The sequence below is a fragment of the Hyla sarda genome, chromosome 2, assembly GCF_029499605.1.
Source record: "Hyla sarda isolate aHylSar1 chromosome 2, aHylSar1.hap1, whole genome shotgun sequence".
Classification (NCBI taxonomy): domain Eukaryota; kingdom Metazoa; phylum Chordata; class Amphibia; order Anura; family Hylidae; genus Hyla; species Hyla sarda.
In genome coordinates, this window is record NC_079190.1 from 47,833,191 (window position 1) to 47,855,051 (window position 21,861).

Genomic DNA, 21,861 nt, shown 5'->3' on the forward strand with positions numbered 1-21,861 from the left:
AGACCTAGTAGGTGCAGACCAGCTTAGCATGAAAACATCCCGGCCATTCTAGATTCCTCTTGAAGACTGTGTGGAGACCTCAGACTCTAAATACACTGATCTGTGGAATGCAGCGGGATTAGCTCGGTTAGGAGGGCGACTGCTTTATCTTTGGAAGAGAATTTCCACAATCTGGTCCATATATTTATATATCCTTGACAAGACATCACCGCAGTGAGTTTAGCTGATGGTGACACTTTCCAATGGAAACCATAACCCTACTGACCAGTTCTGCAACTCGCTCTTTCAGGATATGACTTGAGTGCCTGATTGTAGATTATTAAAGGGGTTATCCGAGTTTTATTAACTTTTCACTATCTTGCCTGTGATGTCAAGTTATGTCTTAAAGGGGTACGCTGCTGCTCAGAGTTTGGAACAAACTGTTCCGAACGCTGGAGCCGGCAGCTCGTGACGTAATAGCCCCGCCCCCTCATGACGTCAAGCCCCGCCCCCTCAATGCAAGTCTATAGGATCCCATAGTCTTGCATTGAGGGGGCAGGGCGTGATGTAATGAGGGGGCGGGACTATGAGGTCACGAGCTCCTGGCGCCGGCTCCAGCATTCTGTTTGTTCAAAATGATGAGCAGCGGAGTACCCCTTTAAGTGCTTTACTTGCCTTACATGAGTAGGGTGGATCGATCCCTTGTGTGTGATTCCAATGTCCCCCTAGGTTCAGCATTCCGCCAGTGTCTGGATGACTGTTGTCTTGAGCCTTTCCCAGGATCCTAAACAGCAGATCACAGGGGTGGCGGTACGTACAGCTAGACCGTACATGTCATCAGGGGGCTGGCAGGTCATGGAAGACAAGAAGAAGACAAGCCCTCTGATCAGCTGTTGTCTCGAACAGGATCCTGGGAAAGCTTGAGACAACAGTCAACCAGACACTGGAGGAATGCTGAACCTGAGAGAACCATGACATTTCAATAAATGGGCCAATCCACCCCGCACATGTAAGGCAAGTAAAGCACTTCAGACATAACTTTGCATCACGGGCACAATAGTGAAATGTTAGTAAAACCTGGATAACCCCTTTAAAGACTATAAATGACATACACAAAAAGGTAGATTTTTCATCTTAACGTAATAAATTTACTCTACGTATCAACATAGGTAGGTTCTGCACAATGTAGGTGGGCCGCCGCATTATGAGCAACACTTTCTTCTCCCCCCACCCCATCATGCAGTGAGTGAATCAGGGTCGACAACAGGGGGGGCGGGGGGGGGGGATTGGGCGGCGACATCAGCTGGAGGCAGCGTGCAAAAGTGTTGCTCTTGCTGCAGTGGCCCATCTCCATTGTACAGAACAAGATACTAACATATAAGTAACCAAAGGAATATTGTCGGAATGGCTGCACAGATTGTCGCCCAGTAAGCAGCGTTATAAACAGGGTTACCTGCACTATATACCTGTATATTCAGGTGAGTGCCAGAGACCCTGCTGTCAGATTGCCTTTAATAGGCGATTTAAAGGAATTGGAAAGAGTTAAAAGTTTTTTTTTTTTTATTGCAGCTCAGCACCACTGAAATGAATTGGGCTAAGCTGCAATACCACAAACAACCTGTTGTCAGGTGTGGTGCTGATGTATGGAAGCAAGCAGCCATGTTTTTCTAATTCTATTCAGTTCCTTTAATTTACCCATTAGTGCATAAACTCCATAAACACGCACTCTCGAATCAGCAAAAGCCAATGCCGGACAGCCCTGAACCAAGAATCGTGCCCCAATACACCTTAGTTCATTAACCAGCTGGATCGTAGAGCTTTACTGGGAAGTTTGCCTGTTGGCCCATGACCACCAGTCATCATAAACTTCCAGCAAGTAACTTACAGACCTTAAAAGGGGTACTCCGCTGCTAAGCGTTTGGAGCAAACTGTTCCGAACATCGGAGCTTGTGATACCATAGCCCCTCCCCCTCATGATGTCACGCCCCGCCCCCTCAATGCAAGTCTATGGGAGGGGGCGTGACGCCCCCTCCCATAGACTTGCATTGAGGGGGCGGGGCTATTACGTTACAAGCTCCCGACTCCAGCGTTCGGAACAGTTTGTTCCAAACGCTGAGCAGCGGAGTACCCCTTTAAAGAAGTCAAATTTACTCAATCCCTGTCTGGATATCATTATTCTTTATCCTAGATTTTTCTGTCACCTACCTGATCACAACCCACTTTCACCAGGTCCTGCAGCATCTGTCTATTCACCTCCACTGCTGCCAAGTTTCCAGATTCATTGGCAAAGGGTAGAAGGGAGTAGCGGATCTCCCGTAGAGCCTTCTGGTAGGGTGCAAACTTGGCCGGCTGACGCAGCTGTTGCTGCTGTTGTTGCTGTCTTCCTGCATCTTTGCCAAGAAGAACCTTAGAGTCCATTAAACCATCATTGGCAGGTCCCACAGATATACCCTGAGCCAATGGTTTGGATGGCTGTTTCAATCCCTCGCGGATTTCCTGCAGTCTTTGCCTGCTGTTTCCGGAGTATGTGGTTGTGGGGAAAGTTTTTGGCCTCATGGTGAATCCAGTTTATGGTGTTTAGCAGGTAGTTGCTTTATCAGGTTTGATTACCAAAGGGTTTCCATGTATTATGGTGCAACCATTCCCAAACAGTGAAGAGATCAACATTCTCAACCTGGAAGGGAAGATATAGAAATGAAGAGGTGTAAGCAATCCAACAGTAATAGTGCAGAAACATGGAGGCAAGATTAAAGGAGTTCTCCAGTACTGAAAATGTTTTCCCCTATCCTAAGGATAGAGGAGAAGTTTCAGGTCGCAGGGGGTCCAACCGCAGGGACCCCCCCCCCCCCCAATCTCCCGTACGGGGCCCCCTTCAATACAACTCTATGGGAGAGCCGGAGCGCTACATTCGGCAATCTCTGGCTCTGCCATAGCCCTGTATTGAGGGGGCGGGGCGGTCGCTGGTTAATGCGGTGGTCGACACACACCATCTGGCCGGAGAACCAAGACCAGACCCGTACGGGAGATCGCCTCCCAGCGGTCGGAACCCCGAGATTTGAAACTTACTGCACAATCCTTAGGTTAGGGGATACGTTTTTAATACTGGACTACTCCTTTAAATTTCTGTCTCTGGTGGCACTTCATATTGGCAACCAATCATCAACCGCATTACATGACGTCAGTATAGAGAAAATGTCATAGTAGCAGATTTTGTGACAAACATATGAAACGGGGACCAGAAGAGAAGAACTATCAACAGCACTGTATCTATGAAGAAGATCCAGGTGTGTAGAGAGTCCTACAGGCACTGATCCATTGAAAAAAATAAACTATGCCAACCTGCTCTCCTTGCAGTGCCACCCTGAAAGTCAATGTCTGACCCATATCAGAGACATAAAGGGGTACGCCGGTGGAAAACTTATTTATTTTTTAATCAACTGGTGCCAGAAAGTTAAACAGATTTGTAAATTACTTGTATTAAAAATTCTTAACCCTTCCAGTACTTATTAGCGGCTGTATGCAACAGAGGAAATTCTTTTCTTTTTGGATTTCTTTCATGTCACGACTACAGTGCTCTCTGCTGACACCTCTGTCCATGTCAGGAACTGTTCAGAGCAGGAGAAAATCTCCATAGCAAAGATATGCTGCTCTGGACAGTTCCTAAAATGGGCACAGGTGTCAGCAGAGAGCACTGTGGTCATGACAGAAAAGAAATCCAAAAAGAAAAGAATTTCCTCTGTAGTATACAGCCGCTAATAAGTACTGGAAGGGATAAGAATTTTTAATAGACGCAATTTACAAATCTATCAAATAGATTTAACTTTCTGGCACCAGTTGATTTAAAAAAAAAAAAAAAAAAAGTTTTCCACCGGAGTACGCCTTTAAAGAGTTACTCTTATCTGGACATTTAAGGTATACCCACAGGATGCGCCATAAATTTCCAATAGATGCAGGTCCCACTTATGGGACCCATACCGATCTCGAGATTGTGGACCCCCTGTTGCCCACTCCAGCCTTTATTTGTCCCCCAGAGAAGCCAAAAACTGCTGAGGCAGCTGTTCTAAACAGTTTGCGTAACTCACAATAATGGCAACTGCTTAAAAGGGGTATTCCAGGAAAAAACTGGCTCCAGAAAGTTAAACAGATTTGTAAATTACGTCTATTAAAAAAAATCTTAATCCTTCCAATAGTTATCAGCTGCTGAAGTTGGGTTCTTTTCTGCTCGTCTCAGGAACTGTCCGAAGCATTAGAGGTTTGCTATGGGGATTTTCTTTTACTCTGGACAGTTCCTGAACAAACAGAGGTGTCAGCAGAGAGCACTGTGGTCAGACAGAAAATAACTCAACTTCAGCAGCTGATAACTAATGGAAGGATTAAGATTTATTAAACAGAAGTAATTTACAAATCTGTTCAACTTTCTGGAGCCAGTTGATATAAAAAAAAAAAATAATTCCCTGGAATATCCCTTTAAACTATTGTTTCCCAACCAGGGTGCCTCCAGCCGTTACAAAACCAACTCCCAGCATGCTGGGAGTTGTAGTTTTACAACAGCTTGAGGCACCCTGGTTGGGAAATAATTGCTTAAACAGTGTAGAACCGCAAGCTTACGCTGTGTACGTAACTTGTAGCTAGGAGGTGCTATGTAGTTTCCGCAACTCCAGTTAACTTCTATGTGAGCGACTTAAACTGCTTAAGTGTAGGGTCACACGTACAGTATCCTGCACATATTCGAAGCTGTGTTCAGTCATTTCGTTTACAATGAAATCTACAGCTTCAAATCTGCAGCTTCAAATCCTGTGTATCAAATGTAAATACACCCAGTCCATTTTTAACTTCACTAATGCAAGACGGCCAAAAGGGAAGCGCGGGGACCCACATCTATTGAGCATTCATAGATAGGAATACCCCTTTAAAACATGACTAGGAATACTGGTCAACCCAGATCCTCCAAACAGAAGAGACCTCCATTAGCACACAATCATTTTGGGGTACTTGCTGCTCATCAGTACAGAGAAGGGTGCCGGTAGCACGATAAGATGGCTCTGATTGGGTTTTGGGGTACTGTTTCTCATTTTGGAGATCTAATTGTGTATAGAGTATTTTAGTCAATAATCTGGGGGGGGGGGGGGGGGGAGTATGAAAATGAGCTATCCTCTAGAAAGAAGAAAGTACAGCACGGAATAGAGGAGGAAGACACTAGTAGAATAAGGACAGATGTACAGTGATCTCTCTGCTAACAATGGCGTCTGGTAAGATTTTCCACATACAATGGTCTTTTCTGGACCATTGCAACTTGATAATCACCATACAATGCTACAGACAGTCCAGATCTGCAAAACATGTCCATGGCTGGAGGATCTGACCAATCAGAATGGAAATTTACTGGTAAAACACCTTTATTACTGAAGTGTATGCACTGACTGGTGTCTGGTAGCGCCCCCTACAGTACAGGGAGGTATTACATGTTCTGTACTACTCTTTACCTGAGCCAGAATTAGGGTGCATTCGCACCACGTTTTAGCAATACAGTTCCCGTATCAGGTTTTTGATTAAATACCGGATTCCTAAAAACTGGACTAAGGCTGGGTTCACATCACGTTTTTGCCATTACCGTTTTCAATCCGTTTTTCTAAAGAAAACCGTATGGCAAAAAAACTGATGGAACAGTATGGGAAAAAGTAAAGCATATGCGTTTTAAAACCATATACTGTTTTTAGTGCGTACAGTTCCGTCCATTTTATTTATAAAAAAAAAAAGAATAAACTTTTTTGAAAATTTTGTCCATTTATAATGGGAGGGGTCTTAAGTGGGGACTTTAGGATGCAAATGCGCATGTGCAAAGTAAAAACCATACATGCTTTCCTATATGGAACTGTATACATGTGCGTTTCCCATTGACATCCATGTTAAAAAAAAACGTATGCGGCTGCAGTACAGTTTTTAAGCCGGAGACAAAACGGGAGAAAACTGTATTGCAAGCAAACCGTACGCAACCGGATGCATACGGTTTTCAATTATTTGTCTATGTATATGGTTTTCAATACGGTTCCATACATTTTCAATAATGAAAACGTATAGGGGAAACGTACTTGAGAAACCATGGTGTGAACCCACCCTTAATTGTATCAAAACATGTGTACAAATTTGAACACGTATACGGTTTGAAAAATGATGTCCGGTTGCATCCGTTTTTTAAGAACAAAACACAAACGTTTTTAAACTTTTCACTCCATTATGAATAAAGTTTCACTTGTTTGATTGAAATTTCAAGAAAAAAAAAACGGTGCAAAGTCAAAAAACTTATGGTGAAAACCGGATGGAACCTTACGCACATACAGTTCTGTACGGTTCCCATTGACTCCTATGTTAAAAAAAAAAAAAATTAATAAACATACAGTTTAATACGGGTTTTTCACCCGGACCAAAAACTGTGGTAGGCTACGGTTTTGGGTACGGGGGAAAAAAAATGCACAAAACCGTACAAGACGCAAAACAGATGCATTGTTTGGCATACGTTTTTTTAATATAGTTCCGTACAGTTTTCACATTGAAAACGTATATGGGAACTGTATTGCAAAAACATGGTGTGAACCCAGCCTTAGCTGCTCCTTTGGACACCAGGTGAGGGCGGCTCCATGTTACTTTTTTAGGACACTGAATGTACTGTACAGGACCCTGAAGAAGCTCCTGTCCTCTACATAGACTGGATTAGTTATCTGTATTAGTTATCTACTTATTTTTCTTTAATCCTCACTTTTTCCTATTTTTGGATGACATTTTGGGGATTCAGAACCAATTACCAGGTTTCCATACAGTTCTGGTCTCAACATACAATGGTTGTCCTGGAACCAATTCGTATTGTAACTTGAGGGGGCATTGTATTGGATGAAGGGCTGATGTCAAGGCAGAGTATGCAACAATGGAAGACAGGGACACCATGTACCGACGCTAGGAACAGTGACTTCTCGCCGTTTTTCACGAACAGAAGAGGGGTTGTCACGCTGAGCAGCCCAATGATATTTGCAGCCAGTGGAATGTTAAAGGATTCCCATACATGCCTTCAGGAATAGGAAAGAGCAAGTAAAGCCAAGTCTGTGTATTCCAATGTGCTTAATAACATACCTGAAATATCTTGTGTGTTTATACTAAACTAAACCTTCCAAGCATGCAATCTGTTTAACCTCTACCCAAGGCAGACGTTGCTTAGGACGGTATTAGGTCTCTATCTTCTAGCATTAGAATGGGATTTCAGCAACAGAAATAATCTTTAGAAGGACGCAGTCCAAGAGGGGCAGTCCTTTTTTACATGAAATTCAAGATCTTAATTATATTAAAATCAGTTCTTCCCAACCAGTGTGCCTACGGCTGTCCGGGCATGCTGGGGGCAGTAGTTCTGCAACAGCCGGAGGCACCCTGGTTGGAAAACACTACAATAAACATTTTACCCTAAGAAAAAAAAAATTCACGCAATCACAGACATGAGAGAAAATCGAAAATACCCAACATTTAAAAGGGTTCTCCGACCAACAACAAATTCCTACACCCTTGAGAAGAAGCGGATCATGAAGTGTCCTGATGGGATCCCCAGTGATCAGCTGTAATCTGTGGTAGGTGTACCATCTCTCTGAAGCATTGCATACTGTATAGGGATCGACCGATATCGAAACTCTGTGGAGGTTAGGGCCGATAGCCGATAACTTATACCAGAATATCGGCATAAGTTATCGCCTATTTATGCCCCCCCTCCCCAACCCCCCCGGCGACACTGCTGCTGCAAAGCGGGCGCTTTAAATCAATGAACTGCAGTGGCTTTTGCAGTGCCAGAGACCGCCGTCGCCACCCGCTTCTCTCCCCCTGCCTGTCCTGGGGTCCTCCTGAGTCCTATCACCGCCACCGCCCCCCCCCCCCCCCCCACCACCACACCGCACCGGTGAGAGACCACCTCCGCCGCTGCCCCATTGCCTCCCCCATTCCCGGTTTTCTAATTACCTGTTCCCGGGGTCCGCACTAATTCTGGCTCCGGCGGCGTCCTCCTGAGCTGTCATTGTGCGCACTGACGGTGATGTCGCATTGAGGACGTCACTCGTCATTGCGCAGCGCACAGCGTAGCACAGGACGCCGCAGGAGCCAGAATTAGCGTGGACCCCAGGAACAGGTAATTATAAAACCAGGGATGGGGAAGGCATTATCGGATTATCGGCAAGGTAATTGCCAATAACGATAACGTCCAAAATCGTGAATATCGTACGATAATATCGGCCAAACCGATAATCGGTCGATCCCTAATACTGTATATTGTCTGAGTAATGTAGGACTGGATTAGTCCTCCAAAGCAAGAGGATGCAGCATAGAAGTCATATTAAAAAAAATAAAAATAAAATAAAATTTTACATTTTACATTTTTATATTTCCTTTTATTGATATTCAAAGATTTTTGCACAGAACCCCTCCAATTACTCAGATTTAAATAGGGTAATTGAAAATATATTTTCAGAACTGGACATCCACCGCTTCATGCTATGGTCGACAGTAACCCGGCAAGGAGCGAATCTGCGGATTACTGGGGCACCACGTTGAATCTGCTAAGTGTCAAAAAAATCCACTGGCATCTTAGCAAAACAAAATCTGAGCAGAAGCACGGAAGGAGGAGTAAAAAATTTGTCTCCCCTCAAGTACCTAGTTTCAGGTGTGACTACAAGAATACCAAAAACGGGGCTGTCTTATGGTTAGGTCTAATGACATAGCCATGCCACCAAACCAGACTAGTCATGAGCCACTCATCATATATTAGCACTATTAACCCTGCTTGTACAATGTCCCAGACATAAAAATATACTTATAAAGCTAGATTGCGATACTTGGGAGTGCAAAGCAATATTAAGTGTATGTCCAATTATATAGTAAAAACTCCAAATAAAAGGTATCACACATACAGACACAAAAAAAATAAAAATAATTATTAATAAAATAATAATAATAATGATGATGATGAACTAACATCACTAAATATCATTTAGAGTTTGAAAGGGGTACTCCGCTGCTCAGAGTTTGGAACAAACCGTTCCAAATGCTGGAGCCGGCGCCAGGAGCTCGTGATGTCATAGCTCCGCCCCTCGTGATGTCACGCCCCACCCCCTCAATGCAAGTCTATGGGAGGGGGCGTGGCGGGCATAGCTCCGCCCCTCGTGATGTCACGGCCCCTCCCATAGACTTGCATTGAGGGGGTGGGGCTATGATGTCACGAGCTCCTGGCGCCGACTCCAGCGTTCGGAACAGTTTGTTCCAAACTCTGAGCAGCGGAGTACCCCTTTAAGGTTCATTTCCATAAAACAAAGAATTGAATGGTCTAGTTTACTACCCTCAGGACTATTTCATAGGTTAAAAAACGTTTAAAAAGTTATCCACTAGCAACAGAACAGGGGATACCTAGCTAATCGGTGGGGGTCTGACTGCTGGCACCTCCACCGATCACAAGAATGTCCTCGTCCCCTGTGTGAAAGGAGATGCTCCATTCATTTACTAAGGGACTTTACACCATTGTCAAGTTCAAAACTGTTGGTAGGGGATAACTTACCGACTTACAGATAACCAACGCTGGGAGTTGTAGTTTCGCAACAGCTGGACGCACAATGGTTGGTAAATTCTGCTCTATAGTTTTGCATATAAAAATAGAACACTGAAGTCTGACCCTGTCAGTCACTGCTCCCGAATTCCTGTTTTCAATGAGTGCCCTATAAATAATATAAATAATAAAATGATATCAGCAGTGTCAGGGTAGGGGGGGAGGATTTTAAGCACTGCGGGGGCGGCTTCCCTGCAAGGAAACGTTTAATTGAAGTTTTGGTAGGAAATATCAAGAACATATGCTGCAGGAATCCTACAGTACAAGACAGCGGAGATAAGCGCAGGCGCATCTTCTTCCAATTACAACCGATTGCGGTGTTTCACTCACTTGTTAAGGGGTCAAGGAATCGGGTTAAAAGCACATCTGGGCTGGAATATGATAAAAACCTGGATACCAAGGCCTCCTACATCCCCCACATTAAAGGGGTCCTCCGATTTAGAAAAACCTATCCCCTATCCACAGGGGATAGGTGTCTGATAGCGAGGGGTCGACCCACCGAATAGGGGATAAGTGTCTGAATGTGAGGGGCTGACTCACAGGATAGGGGGATAAGTGTCTGAATGTGAGGGGCCGACTCACAGGATAGGGGGATAAGTGTCTGAATGTGAGGGGCCGACTTACAGGATAGGGGGATAAGTGTCTGATCTTGAAGGGTCGACAAACAGAATAGGGGATAAGTGACTGATTGCATAGGGCAGACCCTCAAAATAGGGGATAAGTGTCTGATTGCAGATGGCCGATCCACAGAATAATGGACAAGTGACTGATCGCGGGAGGGGCAACCCACAGAATAGGGGATAAGTGTCTGATCACAGGGGGGTGACCACTGGGACCCTCAATGATCTCTTGAACGGAGCCCCTTCTCTGTCCACTCAACTCACCAGTCGCATCTTCTTCTCCCCCTAACTTCGGAGATGTACTCGTGATGACCAGGAGTGATGCCCTGCTCAGTCAATCACCGGCTGAGATGGGGCCCATCCCAACCTGTCATTTGCTTAGCGGGTCATCACTAATGTTAAAGGACAAGCGTGTCTCCGAAGGCTTGAGAGGTCCTGTGAAAAGAGGATAAGTTTAACATCAGAGTACCCCTTTAAAAGCCTAGAGAAAGAAGAGACTAGAGATGAGCAAAGTTACAGTGATTCGATTCGTCACAAACTTCTCGGCTCGGCAGTTACTGACTTTATCCTGCATAAATTAGTTCAGCTTTCAGGTGCTCCGGTGGGCTGGAAAAGGTGGATACAGTCCTAGGAGAGAGTCTCCAGCCACCGGAGCACCTGAAAGCTGAACTAATTTATGCAGGATAAAGTCAGTAACTGCCGAGCCGAGAAGTTTGTGACGAATCGAATCACTGTAACTTCGCTCATCTCTAGAATAGACCTTCTACAATTTGTATTTTCTGCAACTCAGTAGCTAGCACCATCACCTTGCAGCGGTGGGGTCCTTTTTTGAACTTTGACCTGCATGGAGTTTGTATATGTTCTCCCCATCTTTGTGTGGGATTTCCCCTCAGGTACTCCAGTTTCCAAAAACTTACCGATAGGCTACTTTTGGGATTTCGTTTGTGAGCCCCAATGGGAACAGGTAACGCAGCATAAATGATTAAAACCCAAATAAAAACATTATCAGATGCCCAAAGAGAACCCGAGGATTCTGACAAATGAACTCGGCAGCATTCTGCAGGGTCTGGGTAGTCCACATACATGTGGTCACAGAGGGGTCGCCACTCCAACAGATGGATGATTAAAGTCTTATTCCAGTGAATCATATGTTATATTTGTCTTTTTTGTTTTTCTATGAACAAAAAATGCACATCTGCTTCACAAGCGAGTACGAAACCCGCCATAACAGGACGATAAACCTGCAAAACAGATGCAGTACGACTACAATTTCGAGCATGATAAAAAAATTAAAAAAAACTGTGTTTCCCAAGCAGTGTGCCTCCAGCTGTTGCAAAACTACAACCCCTAGCATGAGGCAATTCTCCAAACCTTGTTTTCTTACTGTGCAGTTACTCTACAGCAGTGTTTTGCTAACCAGTGTGCCTCCAGCTGTTGCAAAACTACAACCCCCAGCATGAGGTTATTCTCCAACCCTTGTTTTCTTACTGTGCAGTTACTCTACAGCAGTGTTTTGCTAACCAGTGCGCCTCCAGCTGTTGCAAAACTACAACCCCCAGCATGAGGCAATTCTCCATACCTTGTTTTCTTACTGTGCAGTTACTCTACAGCAGTGTTTTGCTAACCAGTGTGCCTCCAGCTGTTGCAAAACTATAACTTCCAGCATGAGGTTATTCTCCAACCCTTGTTTTCTTACTGTGCAGTTACTCTACAGCAGTGTTTTGCTAACCAGTGTGCCTACAGCTGTTGCAAAACTACAACTTCCAGCATGAGGTTATTCTCCAACCCTTGTTTTCTTACAATGCAGTTCCTCTACAGCAGTGTTTTGCTAACTAGTGTGCCTCCAGCTGTTGCAAAACTACAACCCCCAGCATGAGGCAATTCTCCAACCCTTGTTTTCTTACTATGCAGTTCCTCTACAGCAGTGTTTTGCTAACCAGTGTGCCTCCAGCTGTTGCAAAACTACAACTCCCAGCATGCCCGGACAGCCAAAGGCTGTCCGGGCATGCTGGGAGTTGTAGTTTTGCAACAGCTGGAGGTACACTGCTTGAGAAACACCAAAGGATCATAAAAAAGTACCAAGTCCACTTTACCTTTTCCCACAGTAAAAACCAGACCCATAAAAAGCCTCCTCTTTCCTCCCTCGTCACCTTACGTAGCGTTCACGACCGTCACGCACCAGCCTTAAACAACCCCGACCTGTTTACTCTGCTCCACATAAAAAGTGGCCTCGTGACACCCCTCCGTTAACCCATGGCCGAGAAGTCCGAGGACGTGTCCGGCGTGTTGACAAATTGGCCCTAAAAAACATAGCGAACAGCGAAGCTACCTCGTACGCGTTACCTTGGCTCGCCTCCCAGTCTTGGCTGCGCCACTTTCCCCTTAATAGCATGCTTAGTCTTCCTTCATAGAGGGACACTGTTTCGAGACTTCTATGTGACAAGTAGTGGGGGGGGGGGGGGGGGGGGTGGTGGAAATAAAATAAATAAATAAATAAAAATAAATAAAAAAAATTCAGAGGAATAGGACACCTCCTTTTCTCTTTGGGAAGTTGCTTAAAGTTCCTCCTTCACCTCCTCCTCCTCCTCTTTCCTCTTGGCGTCAAACTACTCAGTCACAGAGGCGCATTCCAAGCTGGGGAGAATTTACAGTCCGATCAGAGAGTCTTAGGAAAGGGGAAAAAAAATCCCCATGTGCATCTCATGCTGCAGGAATGAACTGGGCCCAAAAGAGAGAAGCGAGGCCGCTTATTATAATTTTTGGGGGTTTGTTTGTTTTTTCTTAACCGCAAACTACGGATAGAAGATTGTGGCCGGGATACTGAGCGAATAAAAATAATAATAGACATTATAGCCTAAAATAGAATAAAAAAAAGTGTAGAATATTTCTTAGGGCTGGGCGGTATGGCCAAATAGGTGTATCGCAGTATTTTTGTAACTTATGGCGGTTCCACGGTATATAAAGGTATTCCCCCCCTCCTCCAAAATTAATTATTAGCCCAGCACCGCACTGTCCCCATCACGTCATCCGCAAGCGCTGCCCTCCTCGTCCTCCTGTTTGTTGCGGCCGCCGGCGCTGACACTCTATACTGTATCCCTATGCCGGGGCTGACACTCTATACTGTATCCCTACGCCGGGGCTGACACTCTATACTGTATCCCTACGCCGGGGCTGACACTCTATACTGTATCCCTATGCCGGGGCTGACACTCTATACTGTATCCCTACGCCGGGGCTGACACTCTATACTGTATCCCTACGCCGGGGCTGACACTCTATACTGTATCCCTACGCCGGGGCTGACACTCTATACTGTATCCCTACGCCGGGGCTGACACTCTATACTGTATCCCTACGCCGGGGCTGACACTCTATACTGTATCCCTACGCCGGGGCTGACACTCTATACTGTATCCCTACGCCGGGGCTGACACTCTATACTGTATCCCTACGCCGGGGCTGACACTCTATACTGTATCCCTACGCCGGGGCTGACACTCTATACTGTATCCCTACGCCGGGGCTGACACTCTATACTGTATCCCTACGCCGGGGCTGACACTCTATACTGTATCCCTACGCCGGGGCTGACACTCTATACTGTATCCCTACGCCGGGGCTGACACTCTATACTGTATCCCTACGCCGGGGCTGACACTCTATACTGTATCCCTACGCCGGGGCTGACACTCTATACTGTATCCCTACGCCGGGGCTGACACTCTATACTGTATCCCTACGCCGGGGCTGACACTCTATACTGTATCCCTACGCCGGGGCTGACACTCTATACTGTATCCCTACGCCGGGGCTGACACTCTATACTGTATCCCTACGCCGGGGCTGACACTCTATACTGTATCCCTACGCCGGGGCTGACACTCTATACTGTATCCCTACGCCGGGGCTGACACTCTATACTGTATCCCTACGCCGGGGCTGACACTCTATACTGTATCCCTACGCCGATGCTGACACTCTATACTGTATCCCTACGCCGGGGCTGACACTCTATACTGTATCCCTACGCCGGGGCTGACACTCTATACTGTATCCCTATGCCGGGGCTGACACTCTATACTGTATCCCTACGCCGGGGCTGACACTCTATACTGTATCCCTACGCCGGGGCTGACACTCTATACTGTATCCCTACGCCGGGGCTGACACTCTATACTGTATCCCTACGCCGGGGCTGACACTCTATACTGTATCCCTACGCCGGGGCTGACACTCTATACTGTATCCCTACGCCGGGGCTGACACTCTATACTGTATCCCTACGCCGGGGCTGACACTCTATACTGTATCCCTACGCCGGGGCTGACACTCTATACTGTATCCCTACGCCGGGGCTGACACTCTATACTGTATCCCTACGCCGGGGCTGACACTCTATACTGTATCCCTACGCCGATGCTGACACTCTATACTGTATCCCTACGCCGGGGCTGACACTCTATACTGTATCCCTACGCCGGGGCTGACACTCTATACTGTATCCCTATGCCGGGGCTGACACTCTATACTGTATCCCTATGCCGGGGCTGACACTCTATACTGTATCCCTATGCCGGGGCTGACACTCTACTACTAAATAAACTATACTTTCACTTTGCCCGCTCTGCCACTCACTTTCAGCCTCTGCCCCACCCCCTCTCTCCCCCCCGCCCCTCATATCTCTGCCCCCCCCTCATATCTCTGCCCCCCCCCCTCATATCTCTGCCCCCCCCTCATATCTCTGCCCCCCCCCTCTCTCCCCCCGCCCCTCATATCTCTCCCCCCGCCCCTCATATCTCTCCCCCCGCCCCTCATATCTCTCCCCCCGCCCCTCTCTAGGGGAGATGTGAGCAGACAGCATACTGAGGGAGGGGGCGGAGACCTGCACAGTGAGGCCACACCCCCCTCGCTTTGAGAGGAATTCAGACTAGTGAACTAAATTAAAAATGTAATAAAAAATGTATAAATAAATAAAGTTGCTAGACACATAAAAATTAGATGTACATGGTCAGGATTAGGTACTGAGTGATATATAAAAAAAAAAATTGTTGTTTGATCTGACGGGTACATTTTAAGGGTACGTTCACACGGATGGATTACCTGCAGATTTTCCGCTGCGGATTTACTGAGGAAAATCCACCGCGGATTTTACTACCATTGACTTCAATGTGTCAGCAAAAAATCTGTTATAGAGGCAGATTTGCAGATTTTCCTTCAGACCTATTGAAGTCAATGGCAGCAAAAGGCTGTCTGGGCATGCTGGGAGTTGTAGTTTTGCAATAGCTGGAGGCACCCTGGTTGGGAAACACTGGGTTAAGGAATACGGATCCATACAATACCTAAGTAACATGTAAGTATGTATCCAATATCTACACAATGTTAAAAAATGCACAAACAATCGCATAGCAACGTGGCACGTAATATTAGCAAACGACAGTGCGGCAAAATACATCACCGACGACGGTAAGTTGTGGTGGAGACGGGTCCAGCGTGAACGTACACAGGCTAAAGATATTGGGGAAGCAACCATCAAATTGCTTCTTTCCTGTGAGTCCTATTTAGAAATGAAAGCAGCGATCTGATTGGTTGCTATGGGCAACTGCACCACTCTTCCTCTTCACAGGTTATGACGACTATCCCCCATAGTCGCCCATCAGTCATGACGCAGAGATTTTCCCACCACTTTCGCAACATCACAACCAAACTGCAGCATTTTCCGATTGACAACAATTTAAGCAAAAACAGCACAAAATGACAATGACATGTGATCAGGGCCAGGACTAACGCAGCATGGCGCTCCTGTATAGCAATTCCTTAAAGGGACTGTAGTCGCGCTGTAACACACGAGCTGCCATGACCGCGAGCAGACAGTCAACTGGAATTACTCGTATTCACACTCCATGTCCCCTCCAGTATTGCTCCCCAGTATTATACTCCATGTCCCCTCCAGCATTGCTCCCCAGTATTATACTCCATGTCCCCTCCAGTATTGCTCCCCAGTATTATACTCCATGTCCCCTCCAGTATTGCTCCCCAGTATTATACTCCATGTCCCCTCCAGCATTGCTCCCCAGTATTATACTCCATGTCCCCTCCAGCATTGCTCCCCAGTATTATACTCCATGTCCCCTCCAGCATTGCTCCCCAGTATTATACTCCATGTCCCCTCCAGCATTGCTCCCCAGTATTATACTCCATGTCCCCTCCAGTATTGCTCCCCAGTATTATACTCCATGTCCCCTCCAGCATTGCTCCCCAGTATTATACTCCATGTCTCCTCCAGTATTGCTCCCCAGTATTATACTCCATGTCCCCTCCAGTATTGCTCCCCAGTATTATACTCCATGTCTCCTCCAGCATTGCTCCCCAGTATTATACTCCATGTCTCCTCCAGTATTGCTCCCCAGTATTATACTCCATGTCCCCTCCAGCATTGCTGCCCAGCATTATACTCCATGTCCCCTCCAGTATTGCTCCCCAGCATTATACTCCATGTCTCCTCCAGCATTGCTCCCCAGTATTATACTCCATGTCTCTTGGAGTATTACTCCCCAGCATTATACTCCATGTCCCCTCGAGCATTGCTCCCCAGTATTATACTCCATGTCTCCTCGAGTATTGCTCCCCAGTATTATACTCCATGTCCCCTCCAGCATTGCTCCCCAGCATTATACTCCATGTCCCCTCCAGCATTGCTCCCCAGTATTATACTCCATGTCCCCTCCAGCATTGCTCCCCAGTATTATACTCCGTGTCTCCTCCAGTATTGCTCCCAGTATTATACTCCATGTCTCCTCCAGTATTGCTCCCCAGTATTATACTCCATGTCCCCTCCAGCATTGCTCCCCAGTATTATACTCCATGTCCCCTCCAGTATTGCTCCCCAGTATTATACTCCATGTCCCCTCCTGTATTGCTCCCCAGTATTATACTCCATGTCCCCTCCTGTATTGCTCCCCAGTATTATACTCCATGTCCCCTCCAGCATTGCTCCCCAGTATTAATACTCCATGTCCCCTCCAGCATTGCTCCCCAGTATTATACTCCATGTCTCCTCCAGCATTGCTCCCCAGTATTATACTCCATGTCCCCTCCAGCATTGCTCCCCAGTATTATACTCCATGTCCCCTCCAGCATTGCTCCCCAGTATTATACTCCATGTCCCCTCCAGCATTACTCCCCAGTATTATACTCCATGTCCCCTCCAGCATTACTCCCCAGTATTATACTCCATGCCCCCTCCAGCATTGCTCCCCAGTATTATACTCCATGTCCCCTCCAGCATTGCTCCCCAGTATTATACTCCATGTCCCCTCCAGTATTGCTCCCCAGTATTATACTCCATGTCCCTTCCAGTATTGCTCCCCAGTATTATACTCCATGTCTCCTCCAGTATTGCTCCCCAGCATTATACTCCATGTCTCCTCCAGTATTGCTCCCCAGCATTATACTCCATGTCCCCTCCAGCATTGCTCCCCAGTATTATACTCCATGTCTCCTCCAGCATTGCTCCCCAGTATTATACTCCATGTCTCCTCCAGCATTGCTCCCCAGTATTAATACTCCATGTCCCCTCCAGCATTGCTCCCCAGTATTATACTCCATGTCTACTCCAGCATTACTCCCCAGTATTATACTCCATGTCTCCTCCAGCATTGCTCCCCAGTATTATACTCCATGTCCCCTCCAGCATTGCTCCCCAGTATTAATACTCCATGTCCCCTCCAGCATTGCTCCCCAGTATTATACTCCATGTCTCCTCCAGCATTGCTCCCCAGTATTATACTCCATGTCTCCTCCAGCATTGCTCCCCAGTATTATACTCCATGTCCCCTCCAGCATTGCTCCCCAGTATTATACTCCATGTCCCCTCCAGCATTACTCCCCAGTATTATACTCCATGTCCCCTCCAGCATTACTCCCCAGTATTATACTCCATGCCCCCTCCAGCATTGCTCCCCAGTATTATACTCCATGTCCCCTCCAGCATTGCTCCCCAGTATTATACTCCATGTCCCCTCCAGTATTGCTCCCCAGTATTATACTCCATGTCCCTTCCAGTATTGCTCCCCAGCATTATACTCCATGTCTCCTCCAGTATTGCTCCCCAGCATTATACTCCATGTCCCCTCCAGCATTGCTCCCCAGTATTATACTCCATGTCTCCTCCAGCATTGCTCCCCAGTATTATACTCCATGTCCCCTCCAGCATTGCTCCCCAGTATTATACTCCATGTCCCCTCCAGCATTGCTCCCCAGTATTAATACTCCATGTCCCCTCCAGCATTGCTCCCCAGTATTATACTCCATGTCTCCTCCAGCATTACTCCCCAGTATTATACTCCATGTCTCCTCCAGCATTACTCCCCAGTATTATACTCCATGTCTCCTCCAGCATTGCTCCCCAGTATTATACTCCATGTCCCCTCCATCATTGCTCCCCAGTATTATACTCCATGTCCCCTCCAGCATTGCTCCCCAGTATTATACTCCATGTCCCCTCCAGTATTACTCCCCAGTATTATACTCCATGTCCCCTCCAGCATTACTCCCCAGTATTATACTCCATGCCCCCTCCAGCATTGCTCCCCAGTATTATACTCCATGTCCCCTCCAGTATTGCTCCCCAGTATTATACTCCATGTCCCCTACAGTATTGCTCCCCAGTATTATACTCCATGTCCCCTCCAGTATTGCTCCCCAGTATTATACTCCATGTCTCCTCCAGTATTGCTCCCCAGTATTATACTCCATGTCCCCTCCAGTATTGCTCCCCAGTATTATACTCCATGTCTCCTCCAGCATTGCTCCCCAGTATTATACTCCGTGTCTCCTCCAGCATTGCTCCCCAGTATTATACTCCATGTCCCCTCCAGTATTGCTCCCCAGTATTATACTCCATGTCTCCTCCAGTATTGCTCCCCAGTATTATACTCCATGTCCCCTCCAGTATTGCTCCCCAGTATTATACTCCATGTCCCCTCCAGTATTGCTCCCCAGTATTATACTCCATGTCCCTTCCAGTATTGCTCCCCAGCATTATACTCCATGTCCCCTCCAGCATTGCTCCCCAGTATTATACTCCATGTCTCCTCCAGCATTGCTCCCCAGTATTATACTCCATGTCTCCTCCAGCATTACTCCCCAGTATTATACTCCATGTCCCCTACAGTATTGCTCCCCAGTATTATACTCCATGTCCCCTCCAGCATTGCTCCCCAGTATTATACTCCATGTCCCCTCCAGCATTGCTCCCCAGTATTATACTCCATGTCCCCTCCAGTATTGCTCCCCAGTATTATACTCCATGTCTCCTCCAGTATTGCTCCCCAGTATTATACTCCATGTCCCCTCCAGCATTGCTCCCCAGTATTATACTCCATGTCCCCTGCAGCATTGCTCCCCAGTATTATACTCCATGTCCCCTGCAGCATTGCTCCCCAGTATTATACTCCATGTCCCCTCCTGTATTGCTCCCCAGTATTATACTCCATGTCCCCTACAGCATTGCTCCCCAGTATTAATACTCCATGTCCCCTCCAGCATTGCTCCCCAGTATTATACTCCATGTCTCCTCCAGTATTGCTCCCCAGTATTATACTCCATGTCTCCTCCAGCATTGCTCCCCAGTATTATACTCCATGTCCCCTCCAGCATTGCTCCCCAGTATTATACTCCATGTCCCCTCCAGCATTGCTCCCCAGTATTATACTCCATGTCCCCTCCAGTATTACTCCCCAGTATTATACTCCATGTCCCCTCCAGCATTACTCCCCAGTATTATACTCCATGCCCCCTCCAGCATTGCTCCCCAGTATTATACTCCATGTCCCCTCCAGTATTGCTCCCCAGTATTATACTCCATGTCCCCTACAGTATTGCTCCCCAGTATTATACTCCATGTCCCCTCCAGTATTGCTCCCCAGTATTATACTCCATGTCTCCTCCAGTATTGCTCCCCAGTATTATACTCCATGTCCCCTCCAGTATTGCTCCCCAGTATTATACTCCATGTCTCCTCCAGCATTGCTCCCCAGTATTATACTCCGTGTCTCCTCCAGCATTGCTCCCCAGTATTATACTCCATGTCCCCTCCAGTATTGCTCCCCAGTATTATACTCCATGTCTCCTCCAGTATTGCTCCCCAGTATTATACTCCATGTCCCCTCCAGTATTGCTCCCCAGTATTATACTCCATGTCCCCTCCAGTATTGCTCCCCAGTATTATACTCCATGTCCCTTCCAGTATTGCTCCCCAGCATTATACTCCATGTCCCCTCCAGCATTGCTCCCCAGTATTATACTCCATGTCTCCTCCAGCATTGCTCCCCAGTATTATACTCCATGTCTCCTCCAGCATTACTCCCCAGTATTATACTCCATGTCCCCTACAGTATTGCTCCCCAGTATTATACTCCATGTCTCCTCCAGCATTGCTCCCCAGTATTATACTCCATGTCCCCTCCAGCATTGCTCCCCAGTATTATACTCCATGTCCCCTCCAGTATTGCTCCCCAGTATTATACTCCATGTCTCCTCCAGCATTGCTCCCCAGTATTATACTCCATGTCTACTCCAGCATTACTCCCCAGTATTATACTCCATGTCCCCTCCAGCATTGCTCCCCAGTATTATACTCCATGTCCCCTCCAGTATTGCTCCCCAGTATTATACTCCATGTCCCCTCCAGTATTGCTCCCCAGTATTATACTCCATGTCCCCTCCAGTATTGCTCCCCAGTATTATACTCCATGTCCCCTCCAGTATTGCTCCCCAGTATTATACTCCATGTCCCCTCCAGCATTGCTCCCCATGATCCATGCCGCACGTCCTCCCTGCTATTACGTGTCCCGTGCATGCCGTACATGAGTCCGCCGTAAAGTAGGAGGGGACGCGGGTTATTACCGGCAGCTCGGCCGTTGCTCCTTACGGTCCACGTTGCTGCTGTTGCCGCCGCTGGCTCCGGGCTCCCGGGGGTCTCCGCTCTGCTCTCCCCCCACAGCGCGCACACACAACAGCAGGACGGACTTGGACGTTCACCGCATTGTTTGCATTCCATTGCGATCACGTGTCCAGTGCTCCCTGCGTCATCTCACTGCCTGGCGACGATTGGACGAGGCTCACAAGGGGCGGGGCCCTGACTGAGGGTTGCGCTGGACTGTGGAGAAAGATGAAGGACCTGCGTTGATGTCATGACCATGTGATCAGTCACGTGTGTGTGAGGAGTGAGGCTGTGCTTTCCTGATAGCTTGACGGTGTACTAGTGACACTCGGCACTGTATGCACGGGAATTACCTATTGACTGCACATCGATAGTCCTTTAGTGCAGTGTTTCCTAGCCCGGCTGCCTCCAGCTGTTGCCAAACTACAACTCCCAGCATGCCCGGACAGCCGAAGGCTGTCCGGGCATGCTGGGAGTTGTAGTTTGGCAACAACTGGGGGCACTCTGTTTGGAAAACACTTTATCTAGTGGGACAATAAACTTACAGCAAAAAAATAATTAGAATTTTTGCGTTTTTGTTTTTTCCTCAGGTAATTTATATTTTTCCATCCAGAGACCCATATGAGGGCTTGTGTATTGTGCGACCAATTATACTCTGTAATGACATCACAAATTTTACCATAAAATGTAAGGCACAA

The 21,861-nt window shown here is 47.0% G+C and overlaps 1 protein-coding gene across 3 annotated transcripts in view; it reads right to left on the reverse strand.

Moving 5' to 3' along the window:
• Positions 1–21,444, reverse strand: part of LATS2 (large tumor suppressor kinase 2) — a 78,376-nt gene extending 56,932 nt beyond the window's left edge. The window contains exons 1-3 of one of the 3 annotated variants that reach the window (XM_056561729.1): positions 21,127–21,444; positions 9,554–9,710; positions 2,185–2,653 (exon numbers count right to left, since the gene is read on the reverse strand). In XM_056561729.1, coding sequence (XP_056417704.1) covers positions 2,185–2,535 — 351 coding nt within the window. In that variant the 5' untranslated portion in view covers positions 2,536–2,653; positions 9,554–9,710; positions 21,127–21,444. Of the gene's footprint in view, positions 1–2,184; positions 2,654–9,553; positions 9,711–10,485; positions 10,624–21,126 lie in introns of those variants that run through there. The other 2 variants (XM_056561730.1, XM_056561728.1) reach the window with 2 other exon arrangements.
• Positions 21,445–21,861: the final 417 nt, after the last annotated feature.